We start from the raw sequence: 16822 nt of genomic DNA, 5'->3' as shown, positions 1-16822 counted from the left end.
TGCTTCCCCCAGCTCACAAACGCAGACTCTAATACAGGGGAATGCAAAAAACTGGGCCTTTACTACCATCCTGATTCTCAGAGAACATTATCAGAACAATATTGACATGGAGCTGAACAGACTTTCCCAGTTTTCCACAGAAGATTGGAGAGGACCTTTTGAGATCGCCACATGCTGGGCCAAGAGACACCTGGGCACGCGATTAAAGCAGGAAACCCTGGACCGGTGCCAGAGAATGCTCACCACCAGGTTAAGAGTACCGGCCCCCCCCTCTCCTCCTGCCTCTGTTTCAGAACTCACAGATGAACCAGAGGAGGATTTAAGCTTGGAGCTGTCTCCATCACCTTCACCAGCAGTCCAGCCCCAAACCACAAGACCACAGAGCCCAGCAGGAGCACACAAACGTGCCCCCAAGAAGAGCAAGAGGAAAAGCACAGAGTGGGACTGGTCACCCCTGCTCGAATTCACACAGATGGGAGACACAGGGTGTTCATCCCCTGCATCATCATCATCTCCTCCTCCTCATCATCATTCTCCGATGACTCCTCCACCAACACGAAGGAAGATCATCCCTGCAGCAAAACCATTTTCCATCCCAGAGCTGCAGCCAGCAGATGCTCAGCGTGCATCCCAGGAGCAAAACATAGAAGCTCCTCACCCCACCCCAGCGGGACATGCAGCACTCTCTGCAGCAGCTGTGCAGGTATGCACCCCAACACGACATGCCACCACTCCACGCAAATTCACAGACTGGCATCTCCACATACACCAGGAGACGGTCATTGTGGGAGATTCTAATGTCGGCAGACTTCCACCATTCAAGGCTGACAACACCCAGGTGGACAGCTTCCCCCTAGCTACATGGCACCACGCTGAGTTCCTGCTAAAGAACGCCACCTGCCATACTCAGCCAAAGACCATCCTTTTGTCCTTTGGCATCCATCAGAGGACACATAAGGACAAAGACATCCCAGTGATTGAGATGTTTCAAACATTTGAAGTGGCAGAAAGATTATTCCCCGAAGCCAACATTATTATTCCCATGATTAGTTACTCACGTCGCCTGCCACCAAAAGAAAAAGCAGTCCTGGATCATCTGAATGAACACATCGGAGAACTGTGTAACCACATTTGCCTTTCAGATGACCCAGTTGAGACAGACCAGGACAATGTGAACTGGACAGCAGATACAGCCATGAAGATGCTGAAATACTGGAGTCCTAGGTTTCTTCCTCTTGGTCCGACAGAGGGAGTGGATGAGTAATCCAATCAGGTCCCTCTCTCGTTCTGTTTTTATCCAGCAGAGGGTGGTAAAGAGCAACCTAGTCTAAAAGTTTAATTTTGAAGTGTCATTTCTTTTGGGCTTTATTATGGTTTTCTGACTTTGATTACAATTATCCCCAATCAGGTAGCTCTAATCCCAATCATTGGATTATATTTTCTAACCCTAATTTGTGATTTCTGATCCCTAACCAGGTGAATAATTGCCCTAACCCTAACCGTGTGTATTTTTTTGCCCTAACCCTAACCGTGTGTGTATTTTTTGCCCTAACCCTAAGCGTCTGTATGTTTTGCCCTAACCCTACTTACCTGCAGCGCTTACCAGACCGACCTCTTCATGAGCGGGATATTCCTGAAACAAAAATAAAACATAATTCAAGGGAGATGAAGGTGGAGCCATGGTGGGGACAGAGAAGGCCAGTGCATCAGGAACTCCATGCTCACAGCATTGGAGTTCTTATTTTTCTTAATCCTAACCAGCCAGAGCCCTCTGCTTCTTCACTAGGTTCTTCCTCTTCTCCTCAGATCCTCCAACTCCATTCAGAAGGACATGCTGTAAAAACGCACCCACTTCAATTTGAAAAAAATGATTGTATATACTGTTTTATGTTCTTATTAAGGTCTGATGGTCAACAGAACTTTTTACTGAGGTGAACTTCACCAATAACTGCAATTCTTTATAAGTTTAAGTCTGTTACCCAGAAAATTGGTCACTAAAATTCATACAAATGTATATTGTACAGGAAATACATTTTAATTAAGATGGTTTGAGAATAATTTGTTTCATTTGTTATATATTTTCATGTTCTACAGTTCAAATAAGCTTAAATTTATTGTTTTATGTGAAATTTTAAAATTACGAGTGCCATTGAATGCAACCCTCCGAGTTTGTAAAATTCCAACACTCCACCGGCCCAGCGAAGGGGACATTCTGCCCGGAGACAAGGAACGATTGGTCACAGAGGACCCCAGGTGCATCATGGTTGTTGATCCGCCCTGAACGTCCATTTTACTCTGAACTCCAGGCGGAGCAGATCAAACTTGGAGCACAGCTGCATTTGACAGGTTTTTCAAACTCTGTATACATTTATTCAAAGCCTTTTGCCTGATGAAGACTGTTCTTTGTTCGAAACGTTGCAACTTCGGCTTGTATATATATATCTTTTTTACTTGAACGCTCCAGTAATAAACCGGAATTCGTCGGTGAAAGCACGCCTCGACCTCCATTTTGTTTTTGAATGAGCATAGCAGCTAAGTCTGAAAGGGTGATTTGAGCCATTATGCCACCGAGGCCTCATGAAAACGACTGGATTCTGGTCCAATCCAGGAGAGGCAGCAGGAGAGGCCGTGTTTTCGAGCGAGACAGGAGCACGTTTTTACGTCATCCAGATGGGAGCCCTCGACGCTCCTATGCTGAGGCCGTCAGAGAGGACCCGCAGCTGAGGGGGCCCAGCTTTTTTGAAGCACAGCACATCCGACGCCCCAGCACACCGCCAGCATCTGATCACTGGCGCTTTTACCCTGACGGTGAGGTGAAGCTGCGTGCTCACAGACCCCGACGCAGCACCAGACCTGCAAACCAACATGGTGGCCACTGGATCACAACACGGGGAGATGCAACTGGAGCACCCCCACACAGAGTGCAGTCAGATGACCCGGACTTCACCCAGAAGGTGCGTGTCATCAATAGACTAATCAAAGCGGTGCATCACTCCATTAATGTGTCTAAAGAAGATTACCCTCCAACCTTAAACAAAATAAGCCAATATTTAACTACAATAGTCAAACCTGCTTCCCCCAGCTCACAAACGCAGACTCTAATACAGGGGAATGCAAAAAACTGGGCCTTTACTACCATCCTGATTCTCAGAGAACATTATCAGAACAATATTGACATGGAGCTGAACAGACTTTCCCAGTTTTCCACAGAAGATTGGAGAGGACCTTTTGAGATCGCCACATGCTGGGCCAAGAGACACCTGGGCACGCGATTAAAGCAGGAAACCCTGGACCGGTGCCAGAGAATGCTCACCACCAGGTTAAGAGTACCGGCCCCCCCCTCTCCTCCTGCCTCTGTTTCAGAACTCACAGATGAACCAGAGGAGGATTTAAGCTTGGAGCTGTCTCCATCACCTTCACCAGCAGTCCAGCCCCAAACCACAAGACCACAGAGCCCAGCAGGAGCACACAAACGTGCCCCCAAGAAGAGCAAGAGGAAAAGCACAGAGTGGGACTGGTCACCCCTGCTCGAATTCACACAGATGGGAGACACAGGGTGTTCATCCCCTGCATCATCATCATCTCCTCCTCCTCATCATCATTCTCCGATGACTCCTCCACCAACACGAAGGAAGATCATCCCTGCAGCAAAACCATTTTCCATCCCAGAGCTGCAGCCAGCAGATGCTCAGCGTGCATCCCAGGAGCAAAACATAGAAGCTCCTCACCCCACCCCAGCGGGACATGCAGCACTCTCTGCAGCAGCTGTGCAGGTATGCACCCCAACACGACATGCCACCACTCCACGCAAATTCACAGACTGGCATCTCCACATACACCAGGAGACGGTCATTGTGGGAGATTCTAATGTCGGCAGACTTCCACCATTCAAGGCTGACAACACCCAGGTGGACAGCTTCCCCCTAGCTACATGGCACCACGCTGAGTTCCTGCTAAAGAACGCCACCTGCCATACTCAGCCAAAGACCATCCTTTTGTCCTTTGGCATCCATCAGAGGACACATAAGGACAAAGACATCCCAGTGATTGAGATGTTTCAAACATTTGAAGTGGCAGAAAGATTATTCCCCGAAGCCAACATTATTATTCCCATGATTAGTTACTCACGTCGCCTGCCACCAAAAGAAAAAGCAGTCCTGGATCATCTGAATGAACACATCGGAGAACTGTGTAACCACATTTGCCTTTCAGATGACCCAGTTGAGACAGACCAGGACAATGTGAACTGGACAGCAGATACAGCCATGAAGATGCTGAAATACTGGAGTCCTAGGTTTCTTCCTCTTGGTCCGACAGAGGGAGTGGATGAGTAATCCAATCAGGTCCCTCTCTCGTTCTGTTTTTATCCAGCAGAGGGTGGTAAAGAGCAACCTAGTCTAAAAGTTTAATTTTGAAGTGTCATTTCTTTTGGGCTTTATTATGGTTTTCTGACTTTGATTACAATTATCCCCAATCAGGTAGCTCTAATCCCAATCATTGGATTATATTTTCTAACCCTAATTTGTGATTTCTGATCCCTAACCAGGTGAATAATTGCCCTAACCCTAACCGTGTGTATTTTTTTGCCCTAACCCTAACCGTGTGTGTATTTTTTGCCCTAACCCTAAGCGTCTGTATGTTTTGCCCTAACCCTACTTACCTGCAGCGCTTACCAGACCGACCTCTTCATGAGCGGGATATTCCTGAAACAAAAATAAAACATAATTCAAGGGAGATGAAGGTGGAGCCATGGTGGGGACAGAGAAGGCCAGTGCATCAGGAACTCCATGCTCACAGCATTGGAGTTCTTATTTTTCTTAATCCTAACCAGCCAGAGCCCTCTGCTTCTTCACTAGGTTCTTCCTCTTCTCCTCAGATCCTCCAACTCCATTCAGAAGGACATGCTGTAAAAACGCACCCACTTCAATTTGAAAAAAATGATTGTATATACTGTTTTATGTTCTTATTAAGGTCTGATGGTCAACAGAACTTTTTACTGAGGTGAACTTCACCAATAACTGCAATTCTTTATAAGTTTAAGTCTGTTACCCAGAAAATTGGTCACTAAAATTCATACAAATGTATATTGTACAGGAAATACATTTTAATTAAGATGGTTTGAGAATAATTTGTTTCATTTGTTATATATTTTCATGTTCTACAGTTCAAATAAGCTTAAATTTATTGTTTTATGTGAAATTTTAAAATTACGAGTGCCATTGAATGCAACCCTCCGAGTTTGTAAAATTCCAACACTCCACCGGCCCAGCGAAGGGGACATTCTGCCCGGAGACAAGGAACGATTGGTCACAGAGGACCCCAGGTGCATCATGGTTGTTGATCCGCCCTGAACGTCCATTTTACTCTGAACTCCAGGCGGAGCAGATCAAACTTGGAGCACAGCTGCATTTGACAGGTTTTTCAAACTCTGTATACATTTATTCAAAGCCTTTTGCCTGATGAAGACTGTTCTTTGTTCGAAACGTTGCAACTTCGGCTTGTATATATATATCTTTTTTACTTGAACGCTCCAGTAATAAACCGGAATTCGTCGGTGAAAGCACGCCTCGACCTCCATTTTGTTTTTGAATGAGCATAGCAGCTAAGTCTGAAAGGGTGATTTGAGCCATTATGCCACCGAGGCCTCATGAAAACGACTGGATTCTGGTCCAATCCAGGAGAGGCAGCAGGAGAGGCCGTGTTTTCGAGCGAGACAGGAGCACGTTTTTACGTCATCCAGATGGGAGCCCTCGACGCTCCTATGCTGAGGCCGTCAGAGAGGACCCGCAGCTGAGGGGGCCCAGCTTTTTTGAAGCACAGCACATCCGACGCCCCAGCACACCGCCAGCATCTGATCACTGGCGCTTTTACCCTGACGGTGAGGTGAAGCTGCGTGCTCACAGACCCCGACGCAGCACCAGACCTGCAAACCAACATGGTGGCCACTGGATCACAACACGGGGAGATGCAACTGGAGCACCCCCACACAGAGTGCAGTCAGATGACCCGGACTTCACCCAGAAGGTGCGTGTCATCAATAGACTAATCAAAGCGGTGCATCACTCCATTAATGTGTCTAAAGAAGATTACCCTCCAACCTTAAACAAAATAAGCCAATATTTAACTACAATAGTCAAACCTGCTTCCCCCAGCTCACAAACGCAGACTCTAATACAGGGGAATGCAAAAAACTGGGCCTTTACTACCATCCTGATTCTCAGAGAACATTATCAGAACAATATTGACATGGAGCTGAACAGACTTTCCCAGTTTTCCACAGAAGATTGGAGAGGACCTTTTGAGATCGCCACATGCTGGGCCAAGAGACACCTGGGCACGCGATTAAAGCAGGAAACCCTGGACCGGTGCCAGAGAATGCTCACCACCAGGTTAAGAGTACCGGCCCCCCCCTCTCCTCCTGCCTCTGTTTCAGAACTCACAGATGAACCAGAGGAGGATTTAAGCTTGGAGCTGTCTCCATCACCTTCACCAGCAGTCCAGCCCCAAACCACAAGACCACAGAGCCCAGCAGGAGCACACAAACGTGCCCCCAAGAAGAGCAAGAGGAAAAGCACAGAGTGGGACTGGTCACCCCTGCTCGAATTCACACAGATGGGAGACACAGGGTGTTCATCCCCTGCATCATCATCATCTCCTCCTCCTCATCATCATTCTCCGATGACTCCTCCACCAACACGAAGGAAGATCATCCCTGCAGCAAAACCATTTTCCATCCCAGAGCTGCAGCCAGCAGATGCTCAGCGTGCATCCCAGGAGCAAAACATAGAAGCTCCTCACCCCACCCCAGCGGGACATGCAGCACTCTCTGCAGCAGCTGTGCAGGTATGCACCCCAACACGACATGCCACCACTCCACGCAAATTCACAGACTGGCATCTCCACATACACCAGGAGACGGTCATTGTGGGAGATTCTAATGTCGGCAGACTTCCACCATTCAAGGCTGACAACACCCAGGTGGACAGCTTCCCCCTAGCTACATGGCACCACGCTGAGTTCCTGCTAAAGAACGCCACCTGCCATACTCAGCCAAAGACCATCCTTTTGTCCTTTGGCATCCATCAGAGGACACATAAGGACAAAGACATCCCAGTGATTGAGATGTTTCAAACATTTGAAGTGGCAGAAAGATTATTCCCCGAAGCCAACATTATTATTCCCATGATTAGTTACTCACGTCGCCTGCCACCAAAAGAAAAAGCAGTCCTGGATCATCTGAATGAACACATCGGAGAACTGTGTAACCACATTTGCCTTTCAGATGACCCAGTTGAGACAGACCAGGACAATGTGAACTGGACAGCAGATACAGCCATGAAGATGCTGAAATACTGGAGTCCTAGGTTTCTTCCTCTTGGTCCGACAGAGGGAGTGGATGAGTAATCCAATCAGGTCCCTCTCTCGTTCTGTTTTTATCCAGCAGAGGGTGGTAAAGAGCAACCTAGTCTAAAAGTTTAATTTTGAAGTGTCATTTCTTTTGGGCTTTATTATGGTTTTCTGACTTTGATTACAATTATCCCCAATCAGGTAGCTCTAATCCCAATCATTGGATTATATTTTCTAACCCTAATTTGTGATTTCTGATCCCTAACCAGGTGAATAATTGCCCTAACCCCTAACCGTGTGTATTTTTTTGCCCTAACCCTAACCGTGTGTGTATTTTTTGCCCTAACCCTAAGCGTCTGTATGTTTTGCCCTAACCCTACTTACCTGCAGCGCTTACCAGACCGACCTCTTCATGAGCGGGATATTCCTGAAACAAAAATAAAACATAATTCAAGGGAGATGAAGGTGGAGCCATGGTGGGGACAGAGAAGGCCAGTGCATCAGGAACTCCATGCTCACAGCATTGGAGTTCTTATTTTTCTTAATCCTAACCAGCCAGAGCCCTCTGCTTCTTCACTAGGTTCTTCCTCTTCTCCTCAGATCCTCCAACTCCATTCAGAAGGACATGCTGTAAAAACGCACCCACTTCAATTTGAAAAAAATGATTGTATATACTGTTTTATGTTCTTATTAAGGTCTGATGGTCAACAGAACTTTTTACTGAGGTGAACTTCACCAATAACTGCAATTCTTTATAAGTTTAAGTCTGTTACCCAGAAAATTGGTCACTAAAATTCATACAAATGTATATTGTACAGGAAATACATTTTAATTAAGATGGTTTGAGAATAATTTGTTTCATTTGTTATATATTTTCATGTTCTACAGTTCAAATAAGCTTAAATTTATTGTTTTATGTGAAATTTTAAAATTACGAGTGCCATTGAATGCAACCCTCCGAGTTTGTAAAATTCCAACACTCCACCGGCCCAGCGAAGGGGACATTCTGCCCGGAGACAAGGAACGATTGGTCACAGAGGACCCCAGGTGCATCATGGTTGTTGATCCGCCCTGAACGTCCATTTTACTCTGAACTCCAGGCGGAGCAGATCAAACTTGGAGCACAGCTGCATTTGACAGGTTTTTCAAACTCTGTATACATTTATTCAAAGCCTTTTGCCTGATGAAGACTGTTCTTTGTTCGAAACGTTGCAACTTCGGCTTGTATATATATATCTTTTTTACTTGAACGCTCCAGTAATAAACCGGAATTCGTCGGTGAAAGCACGCCTCGACCTCCATTTTGTTTTTGAATGAGCATAGCAGCTAAGTCTGAAAGGGTGATTTGAGCCATTATGCCACCGAGGCCTCATGAAAACGACTGGATTCTGGTCCAATCCAGGAGAGGCAGCAGGAGAGGCCGTGTTTTCGAGCGAGACAGGAGCACGTTTTTACGTCATCCAGATGGGAGCCCTCGACGCTCCTATGCTGAGGCCGTCAGAGAGGACCCGCAGCTGAGGGGGCCCAGCTTTTTTGAAGCACAGCACATCCGACGCCCCAGCACACCGCCAGCATCTGATCACTGGCGCTTTTACCCTGACGGTGAGGTGAAGCTGCGTGCTCACAGACCCCGACGCAGCACCAGACCTGCAAACCAACATGGTGGCCACTGGATCACAACACGGGGAGATGCAACTGGAGCACCCCCACACAGAGTGCAGTCAGATGACCCGGACTTCACCCAGAAGGTGCGTGTCATCAATAGACTAATCAAAGCGGTGCATCACTCCATTAATGTGTCTAAAGAAGATTACCCTCCAACCTTAAACAAAATAAGCCAATATTTAACTACAATAGTCAAACCTGCTTCCCCCAGCTCACAAACGCAGACTCTAATACAGGGGAATGCAAAAAACTGGGCCTTTACTACCATCCTGATTCTCAGAGAACATTATCAGAACAATATTGACATGGAGCTGAACAGACTTTCCCAGTTTTCCACAGAAGATTGGAGAGGACCTTTTGAGATCGCCACATGCTGGGCCAAGAGACACCTGGGCACGCGATTAAAGCAGGAAACCCTGGACCGGTGCCAGAGAATGCTCACCACCAGGTTAAGAGTACCGGCCCCCCCCTCTCCTCCTGCCTCTGTTTCAGAACTCACAGATGAACCAGAGGAGGATTTAAGCTTGGAGCTGTCTCCATCACCTTCACCAGCAGTCCAGCCCCAAACCACAAGACCACAGAGCCCAGCAGGAGCACACAAACGTGCCCCCAAGAAGAGCAAGAGGAAAAGCACAGAGTGGGACTGGTCACCCCTGCTCGAATTCACACAGATGGGAGACACAGGGTGTTCATCCCCTGCATCATCATCATCTCCTCCTCCTCATCATCATTCTCCGATGACTCCTCCACCAACACGAAGGAAGATCATCCCTGCAGCAAAACCATTTTCCATCCCAGAGCTGCAGCCAGCAGATGCTCAGCGTGCATCCCAGGAGCAAAACATAGAAGCTCCTCACCCCACCCCAGCGGGACATGCAGCACTCTCTGCAGCAGCTGTGCAGGTATGCACCCCAACACGACATGCCACCACTCCACGCAAATTCACAGACTGGCATCTCCACATACACCAGGAGACGGTCATTGTGGGAGATTCTAATGTCGGCAGACTTCCACCATTCAAGGCTGACAACACCCAGGTGGACAGCTTCCCCCTAGCTACATGGCACCACGCTGAGTTCCTGCTAAAGAACGCCACCTGCCATACTCAGCCAAAGACCATCCTTTTGTCCTTTGGCATCCATCAGAGGACACATAAGGACAAAGACATCCCAGTGATTGAGATGTTTCAAACATTTGAAGTGGCAGAAAGATTATTCCCCGAAGCCAACATTATTATTCCCATGATTAGTTACTCACGTCGCCTGCCACCAAAAGAAAAAGCAGTCCTGGATCATCTGAATGAACACATCGGAGAACTGTGTAACCACATTTGCCTTTCAGATGACCCAGTTGAGACAGACCAGGACAATGTGAACTGGACAGCAGATACAGCCATGAAGATGCTGAAATACTGGAGTCCTAGGTTTCTTCCTCTTGGTCCGACAGAGGGAGTGGATGAGTAATCCAATCAGGTCCCTCTCTCGTTCTGTTTTTATCCAGCAGAGGGTGGTAAAGAGCAACCTAGTCTAAAAGTTTAATTTTGAAGTGTCATTTCTTTTGGGCTTTATTATGGTTTTCTGACTTTGATTACAATTATCCCCAATCAGGTAGCTCTAATCCCAATCATTGGATTATATTTTCTAACCCTAATTTGTGATTTCTGATCCCTAACCAGGTGAATAATTGCCCTAACCCTAACCGTGTGTATTTTTTTGCCCTAACCCTAACCGTGTGTGTATTTTTTGCCCTAACCCTAAGCGTCTGTATGTTTTGCCCTAACCCTACTTACCTGCAGCGCTTACCAGACCGACCTCTTCATGAGCGGGATATTCCTGAAACAAAAATAAAACATAATTCAAGGGAGATGAAGGTGGAGCCATGGTGGGGACAGAGAAGGCCAGTGCATCAGGAACTCCATGCTCACAGCATTGGAGTTCTTATTTTTCTTAATCCTAACCAGCCAGAGCCCTCTGCTTCTTCACTAGGTTCTTCCTCTTCTCCTCAGATCCTCCAACTCCATTCAGAAGGACATGCTGTAAAAACGCACCCACTTCAATTTGAAAAAAATGATTGTATATACTGTTTTATGTTCTTATTAAGGTCTGATGGTCAACAGAACTTTTTACTGAGGTGAACTTCACCAATAACTGCAATTCTTTATAAGTTTAAGTCTGTTACCCAGAAAATTGGTCACTAAAATTCATACAAATGTATATTGTACAGGAAATACATTTTAATTAAGATGGTTTGAGAATAATTTGTTTCATTTGTTATATATTTTCATGTTCTACAGTTCAAATAAGCTTAAATTTATTGTTTTATGTGAAATTTTAAAATTACGAGTGCCATTGAATGCAACCCTCCGAGTTTGTAAAATTCCAACACTCCACCGGCCCAGCGAAGGGGACATTCTGCCCGGAGACAAGGAACGATTGGTCACAGAGGACCCCAGGTGCATCATGGTTGTTGATCCGCCCTGAACGTCCATTTTACTCTGAACTCCAGGCGGAGCAGATCAAACTTGGAGCACAGCTGCATTTGACAGGTTTTTCAAACTCTGTATACATTTATTCAAAGCCTTTTGCCTGATGAAGACTGTTCTTTGTTCGAAACGTTGCAACTTCGGCTTGTATATATATATCTTTTTTACTTGAACGCTCCAGTAATAAACCGGAATTCGTCGGTGAAAGCACGCCTCGACCTCCATTTTGTTTTTGAATGAGCATAGCAGCTAAGTCTGAAAGGGTGATTTGAGCCATTATGCCACCGAGGCCTCATGAAAACGACTGGATTCTGGTCCAATCCAGGAGAGGCAGCAGGAGAGGCCGTGTTTTCGAGCGAGACAGGAGCACGTTTTTACGTCATCCAGATGGGAGCCCTCGACGCTCCTATGCTGAGGCCGTCAGAGAGGACCCGCAGCTGAGGGGGCCCAGCTTTTTTGAAGCACAGCACATCCGACGCCCCAGCACACCGCCAGCATCTGATCACTGGCGCTTTTACCCTGACGGTGAGGTGAAGCTGCGTGCTCACAGACCCCGACGCAGCACCAGACCTGCAAACCAACATGGTGGCCACTGGATCACAACACGGGGAGATGCAACTGGAGCACCCCCACACAGAGTGCAGTCAGATGACCCGGACTTCACCCAGAAGGTGCGTGTCATCAATAGACTAATCAAAGCGGTGCATCACTCCATTAATGTGTCTAAAGAAGATTACCCTCCAACCTTAAACAAAATAAGCCAATATTTAACTACAATAGTCAAACCTGCTTCCCCCAGCTCACAAACGCAGACTCTAATACAGGGGAATGCAAAAAACTGGGCCTTTACTACCATCCTGATTCTCAGAGAACATTATCAGAACAATATTGACATGGAGCTGAACAGACTTTCCCAGTTTTCCACAGAAGATTGGAGAGGACCTTTTGAGATCGCCACATGCTGGGCCAAGAGACACCTGGGCACGCGATTAAAGCAGGAAACCCTGGACCGGTGCCAGAGAATGCTCACCACCAGGTTAAGAGTACCGGCCCCCCCCTCTCCTCCTGCCTCTGTTTCAGAACTCACAGATGAACCAGAGGAGGATTTAAGCTTGGAGCTGTCTCCATCACCTTCACCAGCAGTCCAGCCCCAAACCACAAGACCACAGAGCCCAGCAGGAGCACACAAACGTGCCCCCAAGAAGAGCAAGAGGAAAAGCACAGAGTGGGACTGGTCACCCCTGCTCGAATTCACACAGATGGGAGACACAGGGTGTTCATCCCCTGCATCATCATCATCTCCTCCTCCTCATCATCATTCTCCGATGACTCCTCCACCAACACGAAGGAAGATCATCCCTGCAGCAAAACCATTTTCCATCCCAGAGCTGCAGCCAGCAGATGCTCAGCGTGCATCCCAGGAGCAAAACATAGAAGCTCCTCACCCCACCCCAGCGGGACATGCAGCACTCTCTGCAGCAGCTGTGCAGGTATGCACCCCAACACGACATGCCACCACTCCACGCAAATTCACAGACTGGCATCTCCACATACACCAGGAGACGGTCATTGTGGGAGATTCTAATGTCGGCAGACTTCCACCATTCAAGGCTGACAACACCCAGGTGGACAGCTTCCCCCTAGCTACATGGCACCACGCTGAGTTCCTGCTAAAGAACGCCACCTGCCATACTCAGCCAAAGACCATCCTTTTGTCCTTTGGCATCCATCAGAGGACACATAAGGACAAAGACATCCCAGTGATTGAGATGTTTCAAACATTTGAAGTGGCAGAAAGATTATTCCCCGAAGCCAACATTATTATTCCCATGATTAGTTACTCACGTCGCCTGCCACCAAAAGAAAAAGCAGTCCTGGATCATCTGAATGAACACATCGGAGAACTGTGTAACCACATTTGCCTTTCAGATGACCCAGTTGAGACAGACCAGGACAATGTGAACTGGACAGCAGATACAGCCATGAAGATGCTGAAATACTGGAGTCCTAGGTTTCTTCCTCTTGGTCCGACAGAGGGAGTGGATGAGTAATCCAATCAGGTCCCTCTCTCGTTCTGTTTTTATCCAGCAGAGGGTGGTAAAGAGCAACCTAGTCTAAAAGTTTAATTTTGAAGTGTCATTTCTTTTGGGCTTTATTATGGTTTTCTGACTTTGATTACAATTATCCCCAATCAGGTAGCTCTAATCCCAATCATTGGATTATATTTTCTAACCCTAATTTGTGATTTCTGATCCCTAACCAGGTGAATAATTGCCCTAACCCTAACCGTGTGTATTTTTTTGCCCTAACCCTAACCGTGTGTGTATTTTTTGCCCTAACCCTAAGCGTCTGTATGTTTTGCCCTAACCCTACTTACCTGCAGCGCTTACCAGACCGACCTCTTCATGAGCGGGATATTCCTGAAACAAAAATAAAACATAATTCAAGGGAGATGAAGGTGGAGCCATGGTGGGGACAGAGAAGGCCAGTGCATCAGGAACTCCATGCTCACAGCATTGGAGTTCTTATTTTTCTTAATCCTAACCAGCCAGAGCCCTCTGCTTCTTCACTAGGTTCTTCCTCTTCTCCTCAGATCCTCCAACTCCATTCAGAAGGACATGCTGTAAAAACGCACCCACTTCAATTTGAAAAAAATGATTGTATATACTGTTTTATGTTCTTATTAAGGTCTGATGGTCAACAGAACTTTTTACTGAGGTGAACTTCACCAATAACTGCAATTCTTTATAAGTTTAAGTCTGTTACCCAGAAAATTGGTCACTAAAATTCATACAAATGTATATTGTACAGGAAATACATTTTAATTAAGATGGTTTGAGAATAATTTGTTTCATTTGTTATATATTTTCATGTTCTACAGTTCAAATAAGCTTAAATTTATTGTTTTATGTGAAATTTTAAAATTACGAGTGCCATTGAATGCAACCCTCCGAGTTTGTAAAATTCCAACACTCCACCGGCCCAGCGAAGGGGACATTCTGCCCGGAGACAAGGAACGATTGGTCACAGAGGACCCCAGGTGCATCATGGTTGTTGATCCGCCCTGAACGTCCATTTTACTCTGAACTCCAGGCGGAGCAGATCAAACTTGGAGCACAGCTGCATTTGACAGGTTTTTCAAACTCTGTATACATTTATTCAAAGCCTTTTGCCTGATGAAGACTGTTCTTTGTTCGAAACGTTGCAACTTCGGCTTGTATATATATATCTTTTTTACTTGAACGCTCCAGTAATAAACCGGAATTCGTCGGTGAAAGCACGCCTCGACCTCCATTTTGTTTTTGAATGAGCATAGCAGCTAAGTCTGAAAGGGTGATTTGAGCCATTATGCCACCGAGGCCTCATGAAAACGACTGGATTCTGGTCCAATCCAGGAGAGGCAGCAGGAGAGGCCGTGTTTTCGAGCGAGACAGGAGCACGTTTTTACGTCATCCAGATGGGAGCCCTCGACGCTCCTATGCTGAGGCCGTCAGAGAGGACCCGCAGCTGAGGGGGCCCAGCTTTTTTGAAGCACAGCACATCCGACGCCCCAGCACACCGCCAGCATCTGATCACTGGCGCTTTTACCCTGACGGTGAGGTGAAGCTGCGTGCTCACAGACCCCGACGCAGCACCAGACCTGCAAACCAACATGGTGGCCACTGGATCACAACACGGGGAGATGCAACTGGAGCACCCCCACACAGAGTGCAGTCAGATGACCCGGACTTCACCCAGAAGGTGCGTGTCATCAATAGACTAATCAAAGCGGTGCATCACTCCATTAATGTGTCTAAAGAAGATTACCCTCCAACCTTAAACAAAATAAGCCAATATTTAACTACAATAGTCAAACCTGCTTCCCCCAGCTCACAAACGCAGACTCTAATACAGGGGAATGCAAAAAACTGGGCCTTTACTACCATCCTGATTCTCAGAGAACATTATCAGAACAATATTGACATGGAGCTGAACAGACTTTCCCAGTTTTCCACAGAAGATTGGAGAGGACCTTTTGAGATCGCCACATGCTGGGCCAAGAGACACCTGGGCACGCGATTAAAGCAGGAAACCCTGGACCGGTGCCAGAGAATGCTCACCACCAGGTTAAGAGTACCGGCCCCCCCCTCTCCTCCTGCCTCTGTTTCAGAACTCACAGATGAACCAGAGGAGGATTTAAGCTTGGAGCTGTCTCCATCACCTTCACCAGCAGTCCAGCCCCAAACCACAAGACCACAGAGCCCAGCAGGAGCACACAAACGTGCCCCCAAGAAGAGCAAGAGGAAAAGCACAGAGTGGGACTGGTCACCCCTGCTCGAATTCACACAGATGGGAGACACAGGGTGTTCATCCCCTGCATCATCATCATCTCCTCCTCCTCATCATCATTCTCCGATGACTCCTCCACCAACACGAAGGAAGATCATCCCTGCAGCAAAACCATTTTCCATCCCAGAGCTGCAGCCAGCAGATGCTCAGCGTGCATCCCAGGAGCAAAACATAGAAGCTCCTCACCCCACCCCAGCGGGACATGCAGCACTCTCTGCAGCAGCTGTGCAGGTATGCACCCCAACACGACATGCCACCACTCCACGCAAATTCACAGACTGGCATCTCCACATACACCAGGAGACGGTCATTGTGGGAGATTCTAATGTCGGCAGACTTCCACCATTCAAGGCTGACAACACCCAGGTGGACAGCTTCCCCCTAGCTACATGGCACCACGCTGAGTTCCTGCTAAAGAACGCCACCTGCCATACTCAGCCAAAGACCATCCTTTTGTCCTTTGGCATCCATCAGAGGACACATAAGGACAAAGACATCCCAGTGATTGAGATGTTTCAAACATTTGAAGTGGCAGAAAGATTATTCCCCGAAGCCAACATTATTATTCCCATGATTAGTTACTCACGTCGCCTGCCACCAAAAGAAAAAGCAGTCCTGGATCATCTGAATGAACACATCGGAGAACTGTGTAACCACATTTGCCTTTCAGATGACCCAGTTGAGACAGACCAGGACAATGTGAACTGGACAGCAGATACAGCCATGAAGATGCTGAAATACTGGAGTCCTAGGTTTCTTCCTCTTGGTCCGACAGAGGGAGTGGATGAGTAATCCAATCAGGTCCCTCTCTCGTTCTGTTTTTATCCAGCAGAGGGTGGTAAAGAGCAACCTAGTCTAAAAGTTTAATTTTGAAGTGTCATTTCTTTTGGGCTTTATTATGGTTTTCTGACTTTGATTACAATTATCCCCAATCAGGTAGCTCTAATCCCAATCATTGGATTATATTTTCTAACCCTAATTTGTGATTTCTGATCCCTA

The 16822-nt window shown here is 46.9% G+C and overlaps 1 protein-coding gene across 4 annotated transcripts in view; it reads left to right on the top strand.

Moving 5' to 3' along the window:
* LOC144994175 (uncharacterized) overlaps positions 1 to 16822 on the top strand; it is a 37124-nt gene that overhangs the window by 16930 nt on the left and 3372 nt on the right. For 2 of the 4 annotated variants that reach the window (XR_013657605.1, XR_013657606.1), the window contains exons 6-11: positions 131 to 2954; positions 3201 to 6024; positions 6271 to 9095; positions 9342 to 12165; positions 12412 to 15235; positions 15482 to 16822. The exon at positions 15482 to 16822 is cut by the window's right edge and continues 1019 nt beyond it. Coding sequence is in view for 1 of the 4 variants with exons in the window: in XM_078951014.1 (XP_078807140.1) it covers positions 14843 to 15235; positions 15482 to 16615 (1527 nt within the window). In the remaining 3 variants the exon portion in view is untranslated. Of the gene's footprint in view, positions 1 to 130; positions 2955 to 3200; positions 6025 to 6270; positions 9096 to 9341; positions 12166 to 12411; positions 15236 to 15481 lie in introns of those variants that run through there. The other 2 variants (XM_078951015.1, XM_078951014.1) reach the window with 1 other exon arrangement.

Source organism: Oryzias latipes, chromosome 8 (genome assembly GCF_053564925.1).
Source record: "Oryzias latipes strain Hd-rR chromosome 8, Olatipes_Hd-rR_3.1".
NCBI lineage: Eukaryota > Metazoa > Chordata > Actinopteri > Beloniformes > Adrianichthyidae > Oryzias > Oryzias latipes.
The sequence above is the reverse complement of the archived record's forward strand: the minus strand, read 5'-3'. Positions and strand labels throughout refer to the sequence as shown.